The following is a 23,653-nucleotide window of genomic DNA, read 5'->3' as shown; positions in this document are numbered from 1 at the left end:
AACAACAGCATCCAGTGACACTGAAATGCGAGCTGTATGCGCGGTTGTACCATCTTGTTGAAAATTTAACACAAGTTCTCCTATGAATGGGTACAGAGTATCAGTGCAGTGTCGTTGTGTGAATATTGTTTCATTGAAAAATATGGGATCCACAATCCGACGTCTAGAAATTGCAATCCAAACTCCGATTTTCACAAAATGAAGTTGTTGCCTCATGAATACACAATGGATTTTCAGTACTCCACATATGAGAATTTTGTGAGGTCATCTACCCGTATAAACGAAACCAAGCCTCATCAGTGAAAAACGTTTCATTAAGAATATCTCTTCCATTTTGTCGAACGAAATTTTTTAACCATTGACAATAATGCAGTCTCTTGCCATGATCTACATCTACATCTACGTCTACATGGATTCTCTGCAGATCACATTTAAGTGCCTGCAAAGGGTTCATCGAACCACCTTCACAATTCTCTATTATTCTGATCCCGGGATAGCGGGGGGAAGGAAAGAACACCTATACCTTTCCGTACGAGCTCTGATTCCCTTATTTTATCGTAGTGGTCAACTGACGTGTGCGGGCTCATGAACATTTTATCGGAAATACCGAATAGTTTATCCTCAGACAAAACGCTAGGACGACCACTTCTCGGTGCATCTGTCACTGAACCCGTACTTCGAAATTTGTTAAACAAATCCCGCTCAGTATCGTGATGTGGAAGTGTTGTCTTCGGGAAAACTGAATTAAATGTTTCACGAACTGAAACTTTGTATTTCCCGCCAGCTTTGAACATTTGTTAGACTAAAAACACATGTTCCTCAATGGTTTGACAAAAACGAAACAAACGAACAAAGGAACTAAACTTAAACGTTCATGTCAACACGTAACGTCACACACCAACGTTAGGTCTACTACTGACGCTGGTTGAGACAAACGAAACAGTGGAATGTTAGGAGAGTCCACTTGAAGAGAAGTAACCCAGGCAGGCGAACTATCATACGGCACGCACGGCTAACAATCATACGTTACTGCGGAGAGACTTTTTGAACACCCCTTATAACCAATATTAGAGTCTTGCAAAATTGCGACAATAGTAATTATCTTTCGAAAATAATCTAGTTTCATGACTGAAACAGAATCGAATCTAGTTTTTACCCTGCAGGGGGTAATTACCCCCTTACTGGGAACCATTGACTTAATGGGTGTAACGAAACTAATGTTGTGAATTGGTGGTAATGTGCTGCCTCCTTGAGGCTAAAGTTGCAACTAATGATGCTGTAAACGTTCACAAACCGTATGTGAGAAATTTGCAAATTTATATTGTTTGATTTATTTTGTTAAAAAGATTATGTCATTAAGAATAATGTAAAATGTGTGTTTGTTATTCCAAAAAGACATGACTTTAATAGTAAGCAATATTCTGTAGGGAAATCCCCACACATGTTTTGGTGCAGCCTTATTCCGATTTTTTCAGTAACTGTAGTTCCAGAACAGTACGATATAGCGAGCCCTAGTTCAGAACGGGTGACATGAAGACGTAATGTGTGTTAATTGAGCAAATTATCAATTACAACCGCAAAAGAAGATGGTAGAATGTTAAAAAAAAACGAGTGTAAGTACCTAAGAAGACGTTGCCACTGATCTATTACAGATATAGGTCAGATATGTTGTAGAGTATTGGGCTCTGCACAGCTTCACGATAGATGCAACTGGTTATTAGTACAAAGGAGGAACCAATATTATTCACTGCCACAAAACTGTACCTTGCGAAGTGTATTTTATAGTAGCGTTTTCGACAGAGGTTTGGACATAGTTCACCACATTAGTTTATTTTTATATGTGCTTTTGTGTAATTCGGACTTCATACAGGGACGTCATATTTGAGTTGTGAAGGCCATGTTATATTCTGATTTTCAAATTTTCCTTTTGGTCATCAGTCTTCTGACTTGTTTGATGCGGCCCGCCACGAATTCCTCTCCTGTGCCAACCACTCCATCTCAGAGTAGCACTTGCGACCTACGTCCTTAATTCTTTGCTGGATGTATTCCAAGCTCTGTCTTCCTCTACAGTTTTTGCACTCTGCATCTCCCTCCAGTACCATGGAAGTCATTCCCTCATGTTTTACTAATGTCCTATCATCCTGTCCCTTCTCCTTACCAGTGGTGTTTTCCACATGTTCCTTTCCTCTCCGATTCTGCGCAAAATCTCCTCATTCCTTACCTTATCAGTCCACCTAATTTTCAACATTTGTCTGTAGCACCACATCTCAAATGCTTCGATTCTCATCTGTTATAGTTTTCCCACAGTCCATGCTGTGCTCCAGACGTACATTCCCAGAAATTTCTTCCTCAAATTAAGGCCGATGTTTGATATTAGTAGACTTCTCTTGGCCAGGAATGCCCTTCTTGCCATTGCTAGTCTGTCCTCTTTGTTCCCTCTGTCATTGTTTATTTTACTGCCTAGGTAGCAGAATTCCTTAATCTACTCCGTGACCATCATTTCTACTACTTCTCATTATCTTGGTCTTTCTTACTCCATACTCCGTGCTCATTAAACTGTTCATTCCGTTCAGCATTCTTCTTTACTTTCACTCAACGTAGCAATGTCATCAGCGAATCGTATCATTGATATCCTTTCACTTTGAATTGTAATTCCACTCCTGAACCTTTCTTTTATTTCCATAATTGCTTCCTCTGTGTAGAGATTGAACAGTAGGGGCGAAAGGCTACATCCTTGACTTTCCTCTTTTTAATACGAGCACTTCGTTCTTGGTCGTCCACTCTTATTATTCCCTCTTGGCTGTTGTACATATTGTATATGGCTCGTCTCTCTCTATAGCTTACCCCTACTTATTTCAGAATTTCGAGCATCTTGCTCTTTTTAACATAGTCGAAAGCTGTTTCCAGGTCAACAAATCTTATGAACGTGTCTTGTATTTTCTTTAGTCTTGCTTCTATTAATAACCACAACGTCAGAAGTGCCTCTCTCGTGGCTTTACCTTTCCTAAAGCCAAACTGATCGTCATCTAGCGCAAGCTCAATTTTCTTTTCCATTCTTCTGTATATCATTCTTGTGAGCAACTTCGATGCATGAACTGTTAAGCTGATTGTGAGGTAATTCTCGCACTTGTCGGCTCTTGCTCTCTTCGAATTGGAGTCAAATGGTATGTCGCCAGACTCATATATTCTACACACCAGCATTAATATTCGTTTTGTTGCCACTTCCCCCAATGATTTTAGAAATTCTGACAGAATGTTATCTATGCCTTCTGCCTTATTTGATCTTAAGTCCTCCAAAGTTCTTTTAAATTCTGATTCTAATACTGGATCCCCCATCTCTCCTAAATCGACTCCTGTTTCTTATTCTATCGTAGCAGACAAATCTTCCCCCTCATAGCGGCTTGGAATATACTCTTTCCACTTATCCGTTCTCTCCTCTGCATTTAACTGTGGAATTACCTTTGCACTCTTAATGTTATCAAAATTGCTTTTAATGTCACCGAAGGTTGTTTTGACTTTCCTGTATGCTGAGTCTGTCCTTCCGACAATCATTTCTTTTTCGATGTCTTTACTTTTTTCCTGCACCCATTTCGTCTTAGCTTCACGGAACTTCCTATTTATTTCATCCTCAGCGACTTCTATTCCTGTATTTCTCTATTCCTTAGTTTCCCAGAACATTTTTGTTCTTCCCCCTGTCATCAATCAATTAAAGTATTCTTTGTGTTAGCCATGGTTTGTTTGCACTTACCTTCTTTGTACCCATGTTTTCCTTCCAACTTCTGTGATGGCCCTTTTTATAGATGTCCATTCCTCTTCAAATATATTGCCTACAGAGCTATTCCTTATTGCTGTATCTATAGCCTTTGAGAACTTCAACCGTATCTCGTCATTCTTTAGTACTTTCGTATCCCACTTCTTTGCATATTTATTCTTTCTGGCTAATATCTTAAACTTCAGCCTACTCTTCATGACTACTATATTGTGATCTGAGTCTATATCTGCTCCTGGGTACACCTTACAATCCAGTATCTGATTTCGGAATATCTGTCTGAACATGTTGTATCTGACTGAAATCTTCCCGTATCACTCGGCCTTTTCCAAGTATACATCCACCTCTTGTGATTCTTAAACATAGTATTCGCTTACTAGCTGAAACTTGTTACAGGAATCAATTTGTCTTTCTCCCCTTTCATTCCTTGTCCCAAGCCCCTATTCTCCTGTAACCTTTTTCCGGAAACGCGCGACTGCTACGGTCGCATGTTCGAATCCTGCCTCGGGCATGGATGTGTGTGATATCCTTAGGTTAGTTAGGTTTAAGTAGTTATAAGTTCTAGGGGACTGATGACCACAGATGTTAAGTCCCATAGCGCTCAGAGCCATTTGAACCATCCTGTAACCTTTTCTTCCACTCCTTCCTCTAAAACTGCATTCTAGTCCGCCACGACTATTAGATTTTCGTCTCCCTTTACATCCTGTATTGCCCTTTCAGTATTCTCATACACTTTCTCTGTCTCTTCATCTTCAGCTTGCGACGTCGGCATGTATACCTGAACTGTCGTTGTCGGTGTTGGTTTCCTGTCGATTCTAAGAGGAACAACCCTGTCACTGAACTGTTCACAGTAACACACTCTCTGCCCTATCTTGATATTCATAACGAATCCTACTCCTGTTATATCCTTTTCTGATGCTGTTTATATTACCCTCTACTCATCTGACCAGAAAACCTTGTCTTGTTTCCACTTCACTGACCCCTACTATATCTCGATTGAGCCTTTGCATTTCCCTTTTCAGATTTTCTAGTTTCCCTACCACGTTCAGGCTTTTGAACATCCACGCCCCGACTCGTAGAACGTTATCCTTTCCTTGATTATTCAACCTTTTTCTCATGGTAACATCCCCCTTGGCATTCCACTCTCGGAGATCCGAATGGGGGACTATTCCGGAATCTTTTGCCAACGGGGAGATCATCATGACACTTCTTCAATTAGAGGCCACATGTCCTGTGGATACACGTTACATGTCTTTAATGTAGTGGTTTCCAATGCCTTCTGCATTCTCATGCCGATGATCATGGCTGATTCTTCCGCCTTTAGGGGCAATTTCCCACCCCTAGGACAAGAGAGTGCCCTGAACCTCTGTCCTCTCCTCCGCCCTCTTTGACAAGGCAGTTGGCAGAATGAGGATGACTTACTATGCCGCACGTCTTCGGCTGCGAATGCTGATTATTAATCAAAATTTAAGCTGTGACGGCATTCGAACCCGGGACCAAAGACGTTCTGATTATGTATCAAAGACGCTACCCTTTTTTTGTTGATCTAATTTTGTTCTATATTGTTCGTCGAATTTGTTCTGGTCGGACGTCTGATGACACCGATTTAGGTTCTTCGTTGATCCATTCACTCAGAGTTACAGAGGCTAGCTAACCCTCTGACCGAACACGCTGAGCTACCGTGCAGGGCACCCCTAGACCACATTATGTAAATATTATTTGAGTTATTTTTAAAGCAAAGGCTTTTACAGTCTTACTATTTGCATAGATAGGACACGACCCTTTTTATCCTTTGAGAGGCTGTGTTAAACTGAAAACGTTTTGCAGTGATAAGAGGTGGTAGAAATATGAATAGAAGTATTTGCATATTACTTAAATGAAGCTAATACACAAATTGTGAAGCACTTAAATTCTCTTATAAATGTTACGTTTTTTTGATGGTGAATATAAGTAGGCTGCATTTCCAAGTAATGTGAAAGTGTTATTGTTCTTGTTAAAAACACTGTGGTGGATTGTACATTACGAAACTCTCAGTGTGTGTGTGTTTGACAAAATATATCTCTGCTTATTGAAAGTTAAGCTGAAGGAATAATTCAAACAGAAAGTGTAATTTGTTGTCATATTTTGAGAAATTATCTAAATAATTTCAGATTTGGTATATGAAACAAATTTTCATAACTGGACACTTACATAATCTACCACCACAATAAGCTAAATATCTTCTATGCTTTACGTGCTAGCTGATATAATATTTCTACGATCAGAGTCTGTGAAGTGTACTGCACTGACAGTAGTTATTTGTGAGTGAGTGTTTGTAGGTATACTCATTAGGCATCGATGCCCATAGAGTGCTCGTGTTAGTTAACCATTTCCCGTCGTCGTCAGCTCAGAGGCAGTTCGCATCAAGTTCGTCATGTTTCCTTTATTCTAGCTCGCAATAACTGATAATTTGTGTACAATTTATTGTGTGTTAGTGTGCATGCGCTGTCTCATATGGAGAGCGATCAGTAGTTTTACAGCTGAAAAGCTATTGCACGTTATCGTTTAAGTTTTTTCGAGTCCGATGGCAAAACACGCTCATTAGAGCAATTAACTTTCCTAATTAAGATATCTTTACCGGAGATATGACGTCGATTCTGAAATCGTACGTGCACAAACAATTGCGCCTTACACAACCTACAGATGTCGACATCTACCTCCATGATAGACCAAAATAATGTTCTGTATGAACTATATTGTCATGATGAATCCCATCCTCCACGAAATTTATCTGTACAGCATTTCTTCTTGTGACTCTTGTACTTGCTAAGGAAATGCCCTTGGTATTTTTCCAGTGGCCACTTGATCATCAGTAGAGATCGAGTTACTGCCAGATATATAAGGCAGTGGCAAGCGGACAGCTGAGCAACAATATTTCTGTGGCAACTACAGAAGATATTCAGAAACGTCAATCATGATACGACAGGCCGTGTGTGTCCTCTTGCTAGTAGGATGTGCTGGTAAGATCGCTGTTTGCTTGCATCTCCTTGCATTGCGCTAACTGTTATAACTGCCGGTGACTTTCGTTTTAGTTTTTTGTCTTCATAAATTTGGCTTCATAGTGTCTTAGAACTTTTACCTCTAAGTCAACATCAACATCATTACGCAGCAAGTCACTGCACGTCTCTCAATAATGGAGTGTTTCTGTCCCTTTCCATTCATGTAATGAGGGAGAAAAATAACAGTTTGCGTACTTCCAAACCTAATCTCTGTTATGGAATGACGCCTAAACGAAGAGTAAAGTTATGATCGGAATTCAGACATAGGTTTCCTCGAGTACTGAACCACCAAAGTCACCCAGTATTTCCCATTTAATTTCCTGTGTTACGCTTTCTCTGTGGGCTATCCTAGCAGCAAACCTCTGAACTTGCCACCATAAGCACTTGGTGACAACTAAAAACACAGGGGCACTTGTGTACGATTTTAGTTGCAGATCTGCTGCATTTCCGACAAATCTAAGTCTTCCATTCACCTTTCTTACTGACAATCTCCGTATCATGTTCATAGTGTTTCCCAGTATTAACCCCAAATATTTAATTGATTTGACAGAATCTAAACGTTCAGCACAAGTCTTGTAATCGGATATTGTCGTTTTCTGCCTGTTAGGTGCGGATACTATCTCTCGTTTCCCCGCATATAAAGAGAACTGTCATTCAGTGCACCAAGCAGGAATTTTATTAAAGTCTTTCTGAATTTGGTAACTATTGGCGAACGATGACAGTTTCCTGCAGGCTGTAGCGTAGTCAGTGAGCTGTTAAGTGGTTTTGGTGAACCTGCCTGACGAATGATAATCGAGAACAATTAGTGGTTCTGTTGCACCTGTTGTGAACACTTCAGACTGACCTTTCCACCTTTTCTTTGCTCTGCCAAGTGGTCTTTTTTCGGTGATGTGTATGTAATTTGTTTCGTCGTAAAAGTTTTGTTCATTCTAAATGATTTACAATCTTGATTCGATAGTTCTTTTTGCGAACACTTTGGTCTAACATGTCTGTCTTTATTCCTACGTTCCTCTTCTTATTTATTGTTGTGAACTATGCTGCTATTATCACAAAACAAAGGAAGCTTAACTGCGCAAGATATTTGTTTATAATTTTCTCAGCGTTTATGGAGCGTAAAATTAGATCTAAATGCCTGTCTTTCGATAACTGTTACCACAGTTCGTTCCTAGTAATGTATGGTGCCTTTTACATTTGCAGGTGAATGCAAAGGAGAGAGTGATGCTACACTGTGTTCTGTTTCACGTCTGTAAATGTTTAGTTCTGGAAAGCAATGTGGAAATAGGTGGAAAGCAGAAATTCCAAGCGAGGTCATAGTTGTGAAACGTGTCAGAAGATGGCGTTTCCTGATGTGAACGGTAAAAGACACCACAAGTGAGGACGTTTTATGCGAATAAACCGAAATGCGTTATGTGACCAAATACACACCTTCTTGTACTTTCAAAAACTAATTTAAAAGACTTTCAGTAGTTTCCTACAGACTATGCAGCACTCTCGAGGGCTAATAACGCAGTTTATATCCAGGTTCGAAAGTCTGTAAGATTATTCCAGTGGCCATCAGGTACGAAATTGAAGAAACTCAAATATTTAGAAACAGAGTAAGAGAATACCTCATCAGCCACTCCTTTTACAGTTTGTAAGAATACTCAGACTCAAGAATGTACGTAACTCTGAGATACAGATTGCTGGATCTTAATTTTGGCAATATGTCGGTAACGGACGGATTAGTTTAGTTAGCTGCAGGTTACTTTGTTGAAAGTATTAGCTGAAAGCAGCAGCTGAGCATTGTAGCAGAAGCTGTGTCTTTTTTTAAACCAGTTTCTTTCTCCTCATATAGCTATATTATATAATCTAGCAGTAACTACCATAAATATCAGTTTGAGTCGATTAGCTCCAGCCATAATTTATTGACAGTATACTTAACAGACGCAGCCAGGAGTGTTTTCTTTTTCCTGTGAATGATTAACTTCAGCTGTTCCAAATCACTGAAGGTTCTCCTTGATGATGTCATTTACGGAAGCGGTGTATGAACGGTAGATGGAACTCTGAATACAGCGCACTCTCCAACGCAGAACGAAACATTTATGGTAGCAACAAATTCCTTCGTATGTGTACTGATATGCCCTTTGTGTATGTTTCCAGTCGCATTCCCCAAGGTGACGATGCTGTTCCGGGAGCCGGACAGCTACGAGGCCGAGGTGACGTGCTGCCGTGACGTCGTCAACACGCGTCACTACTACAGAGACGTGGTCAGGGTGAGCGCGCTCTACCTCAGCTCGCACGTCCGCAACGTCCACTCTGGGCTCTCGATTCCGGAGCACGAGGACGTCAGGGTCACCCTGCTGGAGGAGACGTCTGCAGGGCTCATCAGTCTGGTCGCCAAGGGCAGCTTCTCTGGGGTCGCGGCACCGCAGACACTCCTGAGGATACCCATTAGCTACACCACCAACACGGCCTCCCAGTTCATATTTCAATTCTCGTTTGGTGATTCCCTCACCTATCCCCAGTACCCACTTTCCAATTCTCCGGTTGCTCCCTTCAACTCCACAAACAATTACCACGTTCTTGGTGTGGAGTACGAATATTTTGAGTAGCAGATTGGATCCAGAGAACTGCCACTGTGTAACTGGATACAAATGTAAGCCACATTCTGATATTTGGTATTAATTAATGTCAAAATGCTTGAATGTATCTATTAACAACAATGAGAATTACTGCACATTTCATATTACTCGTATATCTGAAGGAAATAAACCTTAGTATGAGAAGTAACTTATTTATTAGAACTTCCTTAATTTCCATCCTTTCTCATCAGAATCCTAATTTACATATGCTGAATTGCTTTTATCGCTTATGAATGTGAATCCATTAAGTGACCAATTGGAAATTACACTCCTGGAAATTGAAATAAGAACACCGTGAATTCATTGTCCCAGGAAGGGCAAACTTTATCGACACATTCCTGGGGTCAGATACATCACATGATCACACTGACACAACCACAGGCACATAGACACAGGCAACAGAGCATGCACAATGTCGGCACTAGTACAGTGTATATCCACCTTTCGCACCAATGCAGGCTGCTATTCTCCCATGGAGACGATCGTAGAGATGCTGGATGTAGTCCTGTGGAACGGCTTGCCATGCCATTTCCACCTGGCGCCTCAGTTGGACCAGCGTTCGTGCTGGACGTGCAGACCGCGTGAGACGACAGTCCCAAACATGCTCAATGGGGGACAGATCCGGAGATCTTGCTGGCCAGGGTAGTTGACTTAGACCTTCTAGAGCACGTTGGGTGGCACGGGATACATGCGGACGTGCATTGTCCTGTTGGAACAGCAAGTTCCCTTGCTGGTCTAGGAATGGTAGAACGATGGGTTCGATGACGGTTTGGATGTACCGTGCACTATTCAGTGTCCCCTCGACGATCACCAGAGGTGTACGGCCAGTGTAGGAAATCGCTCCTCACACCATGATGCAGGGTGTTGGCCCTGTGTGCCTCGGTCGTATGCAGTCCTGATTGTGGCGCTCACCTGCACGGCGCCAAACACGCATACGACCATCATTGGCACCAAGGCAGAAGCGACTCTCATCGCTGAAGACGACACGTCTCCATTCGTCCCTCCATTCACGCCTGTCGCGACACCACTGGAGGCGGGCTGCACGATGTTGAGGCGTGAGCGGAAGACGGCCTAACGGTGTGCGGGACCGTAGCGCAACTTCATGGAGACGGTTGCGATTGGTCCTCGCCGATACCCCAGGAGCAACAGTGTCCCTAATTTGCTGGGAAGTGGCGGTGCGGTCCCTTACGGCACTGCGTAGGATCCTACGGTCTTGGCGTGCATCCGTGCGTCGCTGCGGTCCGGTCCCAGGTCGACGGGCACGTGCACCTTCCGCCGACCACTGGCGACAACATCGATGTACTGTGGAGACCTCACGCCCCACGTGTTGAGCAATTCGGCGGTACGTCCACCCGGCCTCCCGCATGCCCACTATACGCCCTCGCTCAAAGTCCGTCAACTGCACATACGGTTCACGTCCACGCTGTCGCGGCATGCTACCAGAGTTAAAGACTGCGATGGAGCTCCGTATGCCACGGCAAACTGGCTGACACTGACGGCGGCGGTGCACAAATGCTGAGCAGCTAGCGCCATTCGACGGCCAACACCGCGGTTCCTGGTGTGTCCACTGTGCCGTGCGTGTGATCATTGCTTGTACAGCCCTCTCGCAGCGTCCGGAGCAAGTATGGTGGGTCTGACACACCGGTGTCAATGTGTTCTTTTTTCCATTTCCAGGAGTGTAGTATTAGGTGATCAGTATCATGCAACTGCATGCACTCTTGCGATCTAACACATCGACTCAGCTACAACATTATGCCAGATTATGATTTGAACACTATCTGTAACGTGAATGTAACACTCTTGAATGCATCCTATATATACGACAATGGCAGACGGAAGTATTGACAACACTAATAGAGTTTCGAAAACAGACGAAAACAATGTTTTGTTTTTTTAAAAAAAAGTTCAGCCACCAGATTTAGATGAATAGCAGTAGTAAGAAACGCTCTAAAATTCAGTTTTATTCATACTAAATATATATTAAATAGCATAATATTATGGAGGTATCGTCCATTCAAATCAGATACACTTGCAGGTATGGTATGTAGGTACGAGACGATCAGAACTGTATAAAATATAAAAGAACAAAAGGACGAGAACAAAAAAGGCCGGCCGTTGCAGCCGAGCGGTTCTAGGCGCTTTTCAGTTCGGAACTGCGCTGCTGCTACGCTCGCAGGTTCGCATCCTTCCTCGGGCATGGATGTATGTGATGTCTTTATGTTAGTCAGGTTTAAGTAAGGCTAAGTCTAGGGAACTGATGAACTCAGATGTTAAGTCCCATAGTGCTCGGAGGTATTTGAGTTTTTTTGAACAAAAAAGAAACACTGTATTTGGAACTGTTTTAAAATTTGATAATATATTATCTCAGTATTCTTTTATGGGAAATTACATCTATCTCAAAGTAAGTTTGTAATCACACAAAATTTTTTTAATTTATAAGTCACTACTAAGCGTTTTTAAAATGTAGGCTGTTGCTCATAAGCAACTGAAATTTTCCAGAGCCTGCATGTTATTATATTTTTAAGGAACACAATATAAATATACTGGTATATATTTTATAAAAGTGAATTGACAAAGACTCCTAGAAAGGCTTTTCTAATTCGCCACACTCCTAATAAAAAAGCATGTAGTATTAGGCAACCCACAGTTCATGTGTAACCCACATAGTATCTACATCTACACTCCACAATCCACCTCATGTGTATGATAGAGGATACATCATTGTCCACTATTACTTCTCCCCTTACCTGTACCAGTCGTGAATGGTGTGCGGAGGAGGCGAATGTTGGTAAGTGTCAGTGTGAGTTGGAACGTCTCTAATTTTCCATTCTGGTCTTCTCTCAAGATATACGTGGGTGGGAGACACACACATCAGGTGACTCGTCTGGGAATTTAGGCTCTCGGAATACTATCAATCAGACACCCTGGGATGCACAACACCTCTCTTGTAGGGTCTGACACTGTAATTGATAGCTCATAAATATACACTCCCTGAAAACGCAGAACTGGACGAGAAAATGAAATGAAACTTCACTGTTTGAGAGGATAACTGACATTACTTCAGTGATGACGAAATCTATTCTAATTTACAAATAACTTGGCAGTATGGAACTACTTATCAGAATGACGTTGAACTTCCTTTGGCCTGGATGAGTGCACTGATCCAATTGGGAATGATGTCATAAGGCTTCTTCCGAGGCAAACTGGTCACAACTATAGTCACTGGTTCTAGATATCCTGGATGCTGGACCAGGAAGAGAGTTGACATCCGAGCTGCTCTCACATATTTCCCATGCTCAACAGATCTGAGGACCTTGTCGCTCAAGGGAATACGTCATCACGCAGACATGTGTCGTGGGTGCAAGAGCATTGACCTGTTGAAAAATAGCACCATGATATTGTCTCATGAGGGGTAAATCATGAAGATGCAGATTGTCGGTATGGTGCGTCGTAACATTAGAGTAACCTCTGTCACTACCAGCTATGACCTGTCACACTCGGTGGGCCTCTACGTCGTTATGCCAGTAGTAATACAGCTGTGCCTCTCCAAAACATTGAATGAAACGGACCCTAGCCCAGGTTGCCGCTACATCGCCGAGAACAATCATCCGGGGTAATGCAATGCGATGCCATAACTCAGCAGTACATGTCTGCACCACTCGAAAAGCAGCCGTTCGTGCTGTGGTGTTAAAGGCAATCCAAGCTCCTTTATCCGACTGCCTTCTAGTCTCCGAACAATAGCAAAGGACGACACAGAACGTTTCTGGGAGCGTATTAATTGTTTTCTGGTAGCAGAAGCAGATATGCAAGGTTTACGATGTGTTTCGTGCACAACACAGTGGTACCCCCTTGCTGTGGTCGACTTGAACATTGACGAAGAGTACGCATAACCTCACGTTGCCGTTCAGCCCGATATCGGCCTACTGTGACATCTGAACGCTTCACATATCTGTATGTTGTTGTTGTATTCTTCAGTCCAGAGACTGGTTTGATGCAGCTCTCGATGCTGTTGCAAGCTTGTTCATCTCCAAATAACTACTGCAACCTGCATCCTTTGGATCTGCTTAGTGTACTCATCTCTTGGTCTCCCTCTATGATTTTTACCCACCACGAGGCCCTACAATACTACGTTGGTGATCCTTTGATGCCGCAGAACATGTCCTACCAACCGATCCCTTCGTTAAGCCAAGTTGTGCCGCAAATTATTCTTCTCTCCAGTTCTGTTCAGTACCTCCTCATTAGTTACGTGATCTGCCCATGTAATATTCAGCATTCTCCTGTAGCACCACATTTCGAAAGCTTCTATTCTCTTCTAAACTATCACCCATGTTTCACTTCCTTACGTGCCTACACAGCGTACACATACTTCCAGAAAAGTCTTCCTGAAACTTAAATCTATATTCGATGTATACAAACTTTAGAAACGCTTTCCTTGCCATTGTCAGTCTACATTTTATACCTACTCTACTTCGAACATCATCAGTTATTTTGCTCCCCAAATAGCAAAACTCCTTTACTAATTCAAGTGTCTCATTTCCTAATCTAATTCCCTGAGCATCACCTGATTTAATTCGACTACATTCCATTATCCTCGTTTTGCCTCTGTTGATGTTCATCTTATATCCTCCTTTCAAGACACTGTCCATTCCGTTCAACTGCTCTACCAGGTCTTTTGCTGTCTCCGACAGAATTACAATGTCGTTAGCAAACTTCAAAATTTTTTTTCTGCTCCTTGGATTTTAATTCCTACTCTAAATTTTTTCTTTTGTTTCCTTTACTGCTTGCTCAGTATACAGATTAAATGACATTGAGGCTACAACCCTGTCTGACTCCGCTCCCAACCACTGCTTCCCTTTAATGCCCCTCGACTCATATAAGTGCCGTCTGGTTTCTTTACAAATTGTAAATAGCCTTTCGTTCCCTGTTTTTTACCTCCGCCACCTTCAGAATTTGAAAGAGAGTATTCCAATCAACATTGTTAAAAGCTTTTTCTAAGTCTAAAAATAGTAGAAACGTGGGTTTGACTGACTTTCCTTAATCTATCTGCTAAAATAACTCGTAGAGTCAATATTGCCTCACGAGTTCCAACATTTCTACAGAATCCAAATTGATATTCCCCGAGGTTGGCTTCTACCACTTTTTCCATTCGCATGTAACCAATTCTTGTTAGTATCTCGCAGTCGTGACTTACTAAACTGATAATTCGGTAATTCTTACACCTGTCAACATCTGCTTTCTCTGGGATTGGAATTATTATATTCTTCTTGAAGTCTTAGGGTGTTTCACCACTCTCACACATGTTGCTCACCAGATGGTAGAGTTTCGTCGGGGCTGGATCTCCCAAGACTGTCAGTAGTTCTAATGGAATGTTGTCTACTTGTTGTCTCGACTTTTCAGTTCTGTCAAATTCTTCACACAGTATCATATCTCCCATTTCATCTTAATCTATGGCCTCTTCCAATTGCATAATTTTGTCCTCAGGTACATCGTACTTTTGCAGACCCTCTATATACTCGTTCCACCTTCTGCTTTCCCTTCTTCGCTTAGAACTGGTTTTCCATCTGAGTTCTTCATATTCATAAAAGTGGTTCTCTTTTCTCCAAAGGTCTCTTTAATTTTTCTGTTGGCTGTATCTGTCTTACCTCTAGTGAAATACGCCTCTACATTGTTGTATTTGTCCTCTAGCCATCCCTAGTTAGCCATTTTGCACTTCCTGTCGATCTCATTTTTGAGACGTTTGTATTCCTTTTTGCCTGCTTCATTTACTGCGTTTTTATATTTTCTCCTTTCATCAGTTAAATTCAATATTTCTTCGGTTACCCAAGGATTTCTACTAGCTCTCGTCTTTTTACCTACTCGTCCCTCTGCAACCTTCACTATTTCATTTCTCAAAGCTACTTATTCTTCTTGTACTGTATTTCTTTCCCCCGTTCTTGTCAATCGTTTCCTTATGCTCACGCGGAAACTCTACAACCTCTCGTTCTTTCAGTTGATCCATGTCCTATCTCCTTAAATTCCCACCTTTTTGCGGTTTCTTCAGTTTTAACTGGTTCCTAAATCTCTGTCTTGCCATTATATAATCTATCTGATACCTTCCAGTGTCTACAGGCCTCTTCCATGTATACGACCTTCTTTCATGATTCTTAAACCAAGTGTTAACATATGGTTAAGTTAGTCTCTCTACAAAATTCTACCAGGCGGCTTCCTCTTTCATTCCTTATCCCGAGTCCGTGTTCACCTACTACTTTTCCTTGTCTTCCTTTACTTACCATCAAATTCCAGTCCTCCATGACTATTAAATTCCCCCTCTCTTTTCTCTCATCATACATTTCTTCAATCTCTTCGTGATCTGCGGAGATAGTTGGCATAGAAAGTAGTACTACTGTGGTAGGCGTGGGCTTTGTGTCTATCTTGGCTACAATAATGCGTTGCCCATGCTCTTATTCATTATTAAACCTACTCCTGCATTACCCCTATTTGATTTTGTATTTATTACCCTGCAGTCACCTGACCAGAAGTCTTGTTCCTCCTGCCACCGAAGTTCACTGATTTCCACTATATCTAACTTTAACCTATCCCTTTTTAAATTTCTAACCTACCTGCCCGATTAAGGGATCTGACATTCAACTCTCCGATCCGTAGAACGCCACTTTTCTTTCTCCTGATAACGACGTCCTCTTGAGTAGTCCCCGCTCAGAGATCCGAATGAGGGACTATTTTACCTCCGGAATATTTTACCCAAGAAGAGGCCATCATCATTTAACCATACAGTAAAACTTCATGCCCCTGGGGAAAAATTACGGCTGTAGTTTCCCCTTGCTTTCAGCTATTTGCAGTGCCAATACATCAAGGCCCTTTTGGCTAATATTACAAAGCCAAATCAGTTAATCATCCAGACTGCTGCCCCTGCAACTACTGAAAAGGCTGCTGCCCCTCTTCAGGAACCACACATTTGTCTGCCCTCTCAACAGATACCCCTCCATTGTGGTTGCACCTATGGTATGACTGTCTGTATCGCTGAGGCACGCAAGCCTCCCCACCAACGGCAGTTTCCATGGTTCATGGAGGGGGATGGGGGGGAGGGGATCTAAATTTTACACCATTCGATCAGCCAGCCAAATGGAGATCTTTAAAGAGGTCTGTTTCAAACTCTGTGAGGTGCTGATACGCTGTCTCACATGCTACACTACATGACAGTGTCCTTCACTGTTTGTCCCGCAGGCCGCATGCGGGCCGAATCAAATGTTCGTGCTTGCTGCGGTGCTCAGTCATGTTTTATTCTAATGGCATCTAGCAATTAACACCTGAACCAAGAAACGTCAACAAACGTTAAGCGCTTTCCTGCTCAGTAACAAACAAAAATACTTACAGAAGCAGAAATGTTTTAAGACGTTCTTAATTCCAGGTGACACCGGTAAATTCGGCCGTGAGCTAAGTAGAGTTCACCGCCCACCTCAGGGAAGAAGCAGGGTGATGAGGGAACGTGACAGGGGGAGTGTTTTCTTGTTTCTTTGTTCAGTGCAGGCAATTCATGAGTGTGCTTGCCACGTACCGAACAGGTGCTATGGTATAAACATGAAATGGAAGTAACACGAATTCACGACCGACCATTATAGAGACTATCATGTTAATATGCTCCATATATTTGTAGCAAGGAAAATAAAATTAAATTAAGGCTGTTGTGCTCCAACGGAATGAGTAGAAGGGGAAAAAATCAAAACATTCAATGTACTTACGTGACCGTGTCTGATTCTGCGTAGTCCATTTAAATGTAAGTACAATTACTGCTATCAATCAGTTAAACATCTGATCACATAGACAACAAAATAACAGTTCGTATGGAAATTACAGTGTCACAACGTTATGGTCTCTGAGGGTGCTACCGATCGGAAATAGAGATCCAAATGTTCCATACTTAGGTATCGGCGCCAGGTTACCGCGCCCTTACTACAGCCAGTCTGTTGGAAAACCATAACGAACTAATTTATGTAGGATACCGCTTAATAATAAAGCGGGTACATATGCGGCGCGAGCGGTCGCTCACAATGTCATAATGATATAATGGAACAAAAAGAAGCCGTTCGGCAATTAATCAGCTTTGTAGAAGCAATGAAACGTCAACTAGATGAAAGCGTCGCTCAAAAATCAATTAATTGGCGCGTTGTCTGACGTGTGGATTGTTGTTACGAAGAAAAATACCGTAGTTTTGGGATAATTTCGTGGCAAAAATTCTATTACATTATTTACAAATACCTGTTAATGGAGTCGCCGAGGCAGAGGACGCCACACGTCCAGCGCAACAGAAGAAGTAGACGATCACTTTCTCTGAAGCGCTTCGAGGAAGGACTTCTGTTGATTTCGGGTCATTTTGGAATAGATAAACAATTGGTTACCTCTTGGTTTCCGGTTCGAATAACGAATATGTTCGCTTCTTCTACAATCTCGATTATGTACGTGGATGTTTTCATTTCATCGCCCTAACTATTTGACATGAGCCACCCCCCTTTTTTTTTCTTTTAGCTACGGCGGAACTGCGTGGAATGCGTCGAGAAGAGATCTTCTACGCAGCTAAATGTTGATGCGAAATGGAATTTATTGAAGATTTCGATATGTATAGGGATGCCTATACGTCACTCTCGTCCAGATATCATTGACGTGCCTTTGAAACAGCTGATTTCGGTCAACCGCACTACATTCGCCTCAGATGAGAGCACGGGCACGAAAAGATTCCAGAGACCAACTGTAAACTGTCTGTTCTGACGGTGACAGATTTCCAAAAGTCAAATGAATCGACTCGACGCTATTTTTGGGAGCTAGGCCGTTACGAAATTATCCGGTGAAATTTAAGTCTTTTGAGAGCCCTATTCCTTTAATCGCTATCTGTAAACGTTGTAGTCCGCCAGTTTCAGAGCTTCAACTGTTTTAACGATAACAAATGACAACTTTCAAAACAGTCGTAATGTCATGTGTGAATAACGGCATCTAGAGGTAATTTGTAGAAACGTAAAATCGTATACTCTATTTGCTTCATATGCACAATATTAATAATAACAATGACACTGTACATCCCAGCCTGAGTCTGAATATTTATAATTTTATCATCGTGGTCATTATGCTAGGTGTACTGGCGAGAATATAATCTCTTTTGAGTAACCTTGGAACAAATATTCTTGGAACTTGAGAATAACCTTCTATGCAGTACTCTCTGTTGCCTCTCATACTGTAGTTTGACAGACATTTGTGTGATGACCGAGCGTTTAGGAGAGTGAAATGCACCACGGCCGGCCATCTTCAGACATTACGCCAGTTCCTGCAGTACATTCATAGCTCTTGTTCCTCATCTTTGTTAACAATGGGAAAGGAATAGCAATTTACTGTAGTCTGAATTACGTAAATTTCACTAATTTCGTTTAAACCGGCTCTCTTATATACGTATTAGCTTATACTCCTAGAGATGACATCTGTGGTTCTTGTCTGGTTTTAACTCTATTGTTGCGGTAGTGAGTTCGTTTACGCTTATGTTTTTGTATTCTGCAAATAATAATGGGTAAATTGAAATTTATTCTACGTTGGTTGTATCTGACACTACTCCGTTACGAGGAAGTGATAGAATTCATATTTTGTTTCTCCAATATCGATCACTTTAACCTGTGTGATCTACCTGGAACCAAAAATAGTTGCTGGTATAGAACAGTCACGTACACTCCTGGAAATGGAAAAAAGAACACATTGACACCGGTGTGTCAGACCCACCATACTTGCTCCGGACACTGCGAGAGGGCTGTACAAGCAATGATCACACGCACGGCACAGCGGACACACCAGGAACCGCGGTGTTGGCCGTCGAATGGCGCTAGCTGCTCAGCATTTGTGCACCGCCGCCGTCTGTGTCATCCAGTTTGCCGTGGCATACGGAGCTCCATCGCAGTCTTTAACACTGGTAGCATGCCGCGACAGCGTGGACGTGAACCGTATGTGCAGTTGACGGACTTTGAGCGAGGGCGTATAGTGGGCATGCAGGAGGCCGGGTGGACGTACCGCCGAATTGCTCAACACGTGGGGCGTGAGGTCTCCACAGTACATCGATGTTGTCGCCAGTGGTCGGCGGAAGGTGGACGTGCCCGTCGACCTGGGACCGGACCGCAGCGACGCTCGGATGCACGCCAAGACCGTAGGATCCTACGCAGTGCCGTAGGGGACCGCACCGCCACTTCCCAGCAAATTAGGGACACTGTTGCTCCTGGGGTATCGGCGAGGACCATTCGCAACCGTCTCCATGAAGTTGCGCTACGGTCCCGCACACCGTTAGGCCGTCTTCCGCTCACGCCCCAACATCGTGCAGCCCGCCTCCAGTGGTGCCGCGACAGGCATGAATGGAGGGACGAATGGAGACGTGTCGTCTTCAGCGATGAGCGTCGCTTCTGCCTTGGTGCCAATGATGGTCGTATGCGTGTTTGGCGCTTTGCAGGTGAGCGCCACAATCAGGACTGCATACGACCGAGGCACACAGGGCCAACACCCGGCATCATGGTGTGGGGAGCGATCTCCTACACTGGCCGTACACCTCTGGTGATCGTCGAGGGGACACCGAATAGTGCACGGTACATCCAAACCGTCATCGAACCCATTGTTCTACCATTCCTAGACCGGCAAATGAACTTGCTGTTCCAACAGGACAATGCACGTCCGCATGTATCCCGTGCCACCCAACGTGCTCTAGAAGGTGTAAGTCAACTACCCTGGCCAGAAAGATCTCCGAATCTGTCCCCCATTGAGCATGTTTGGGACTGGATGAAGCGTCGTCTCACGCGGTCTGCACGTCCAGCACGAACGCTGGTCCAACTGAGGCGCCAGGTGGAAATGGCATGGCAAGCCGTTCCACAGGACTACATCCAGCATCTCTACGATCGTCTCCATGGGAGAATAGCAGCCTGCATTGCTGCGAAAGGTGGATATACACTGTACTAGTGCCGACATTGTGCATGATCTGTTGCCTGTGTCTATATGCCTGTGGTTCTGTCAGTGTGGTCATGTTATGTATCTAACCCCAGGAATGTGTCAATAAAGTTTCCCCTTCCTGGGACAATAAATTCACGGTGTTCTTATTTCAATTTCCAGGAGTGTATATTATGGATGGAGTGTATATTATGGATGAAAACGATCTGCTGCAGCATTATGTCAGCAGATCGTTCTACCACAAACAGGCGACAATTTCCAACATTTGTTGTAAGATTTTGTTTAATTTGCTTTTTACGATCGCATGACAATGAGCAAATATATGACCAGACGGTATTTTAAGTGATATTTACGATAGAAACCTTTTAAGTACTAGCACCTCTCTTCTCTGTATCTCCTCTTTCTCCCTTGGTTACTTCCCTGACGAACAACAGCCAAATATTGACAGACAGCACTCACATACCGTGAGCAACATGTCGCATCGTAGCAGCTAAGACACCAGACTTGCATTCGGGACGTAAGTAAATCAACTCCCGGTAGACGATCCACACTTAAACTTACTGTTGGTTCCGTTCATCACTTCAGGGAAATGAGAAGGTCCTTTAAAAATCATGCAGCTGATTACCTTCCTGAATAAGAGTTTGTACTCTGATTTTAATGATTCATCTTTCTATCTTTCTACAAGACTTACACAAACAGTCTTCATCGTGGATGAAGCATGCTTTCTTAGGAGTCTTCCAGTAGACACCGACCTGGTACCTGTCTTTCCTGCAGCTGGATTTTTGTGACTGACGCAGCTAATATCGCTCCAGCCGGATACCCAACATACCTGAATATTGAATTGACTAATTGTAAAATTGTAAATTTGTGGTAAGATCTTATGGGACCAAACTGCTTAGGTCGTCGGTCCCTAAGCTTACACACTATTTAATCAAATTTAATCTAACTTACACTATGGACAATACAGATACCCATGTCCGAGGGATGACTCAAACCTCCATCGGGGGAAGCCCCACTGACCGTGACAAGACCCCTAAGACCGCGCGGCTATCCCGCGCTGCTTGAATTGAAGACCAAGGGGTTAATGCAGTATGTGTAATCAACTAATATCGTATATTCTCAGCTGTGTACCTGTATTACGCTACATATGGTCTTAGATCGTGAGTGTTATACTCTGACTGGGGAGACCGTGGTTGTGATACCAGGTCGCCGGCAAGAGACTCCGATGCGCTTTCTTTGTCCCCCTACACTCCCGCTAGAAACGGATTCATGAGCCCCATATGAAAATCTGCAACGATCTGATTCACAGCACACTACCGATCATTCCTAATGGGTTTGCGGAGGCGATATGATGTGCGTTGGCGGAATCTTTGTGGTTGTCGTGTTTGGCGTTTTAGACATTTAGAAAACTTGTATCTGCGGTACTGAAGGCTGACTTTGAAAATCCGAATTCTTGAGTAAACTCCGGTATACTATGACCAAGGCTCCCTGCACCGATTGTCATCCCAAGTTCACGGTTGGTTAACTCGCGACGTGCTGTCATATTGACAAGACACGTATCTGCACCGGACTGTACAGTCGTAGCGTACGCCACACTAGCCGTAACATTGTGCGTCATACACAGCATATCTTCATCTAGGACGAACCTTTATGGACATCTCACCACCGAGTTTAGTTTTATTGTTGTGAATAAAAGCTTAAAAATTAAGTCTAATCTGCTCAGGGAAACTGGAGACTAAACTTCAGACATTTCAGAGCGGTCAACATTGCGATAAAGGCAAAGACGCGAATGAAAAGGAAGAAACAGATTTTCTTTAATGTGCGTGCAAGAGATATGTAATAGAACGTCCAGAATGACGAAAGAAACAAAACACTGATATAGGGTTCAAGAGTGTGGACATATCTGAGACGGGACTTATAGAATGGTTGCGCACTTAATGACGACTGGGAAGGAACTGTGACAACTAGAATACACACGAATAGATTTGCAATATAAAGAATCGGTTATTCATAGATCAGTTACTTCCTCCCAACTGAACTATTTAGTATATCATTTTCTTTCAATATAACACACTACACAAGTAATATTTGCTGCAGAATTTGCAGTTAATAAGCACATACAAACAGACTCTCAGGTTTTCCCCTGCTAATTTCTAATTCAAGTCAAGCGAATTAAACGTAACTAGGATGTTGAATTGGATGGGAACGTCAGAGCAGGCCTACTAATCATCAAGCTTCCCATCGGCCACATCTGACCACCAGAAGGGAAGATCCCCGTATCGTACGACGAGCACATCGTAAACCGTTCACATGTGGCCCTGCCTTCCAAAAACCAGAAACAGACAACCTGCAACAGTCTGTGTCACTCCGCGCTATTGGCTGGAGGTCATCAGCAGCCAAGCCAGAAAATTACATTCCACGGGTAGCCTTCATTAACCCCGCAACACAGACGGCTAAACTGGGAATGGTGCCGTGGTATGCTATGGAACAGTGCTTCAGGAAATTAAAAGAATACACTGGAGATATTTCTACAGAGGTGACTGCAGTTTGACATATGGGGAAGACCGTATAAGTTATTGACTGAAAAGGTTAACGGACCTACTATCACGTCCACAATTCGTAAGGAGGGTGGTTCAACGACAGCTGGATGGGGGGAGTCAGCAGATTATCTGCTAACCGCCCTACTTCCTGTTAACACAGATGCAGATACGGAAATACACTGAAGAGCCAAAGAAACTGCTGAACCTTCCTAATATCGTGTAGTGCCCCTGCCAGCACACACAAGTGTCGCAACACGAGGTGACATGGACTCTAGGAATGTCTTAAGTCGTGCTGGAGGGAACTGATACCCTGAATACAGCAGGGCTGTCCATAAATCCGTAAGAGGGGTGAAGATCTCTTGTGAAGAGCACGTTGATAGGCATCCTAGACGCGCTCAATAATGGTGCTGTCTGGGGAGTTTGGTGGCCAGCGGAGGGCTTAAACTCACGAGAGTGTTCCTGGAGCCACTCCGTAGCAACTCTAGACGTATGGCTACCGCATTGTCCTGTGGAATTGCCCAAGGCCTTCGGAATGCACAATGGACATGAATGGATGCATGTGATCAGACAGGATGCTTACGTACGTGTCACCTGTCAGAGTCGTATCTAGACATATCAGGGGTCCCATGTCGCTCTAACTGCACGCACCCTACACCATTGCAGAGCCTCCACCAGCTTGAACAATCCCCTGCTGACATGCAGGTTCCATGGATTCATGAGATTGTTTCT

The 23,653-nt window shown here is 43.1% G+C and overlaps 1 protein-coding gene across 1 annotated transcript; it reads left to right on the top strand.

Annotated features, from left to right (window-relative positions):
* Positions 1-6,653: 6,653 nt before the first annotated feature.
* On the top strand, positions 6,654-9,580 carry LOC126335139 (uncharacterized). The gene is made up of 2 exons (XM_049998099.1): positions 6,654-6,768; positions 8,947-9,580. The coding sequence occupies exons 1-2, from the start codon at positions 6,723-6,725 to the stop codon at positions 9,396-9,398; spliced, it is 498 nt and encodes a 165-aa protein (XP_049854056.1). The 5' UTR covers positions 6,654-6,722; the 3' UTR covers positions 9,399-9,580.
* Positions 9,581-23,653: the final 14,073 nt, after the last annotated feature.

Source organism: Schistocerca gregaria, chromosome 2 (assembly GCF_023897955.1).
Source record: "Schistocerca gregaria isolate iqSchGreg1 chromosome 2, iqSchGreg1.2, whole genome shotgun sequence".
Classification (NCBI taxonomy): Eukaryota; Metazoa; Arthropoda; class Insecta; order Orthoptera; family Acrididae; genus Schistocerca; species Schistocerca gregaria.
The sequence above is the reverse complement of the archived record's forward strand: the minus strand, read 5'-3'. Positions and strand labels throughout refer to the sequence as shown.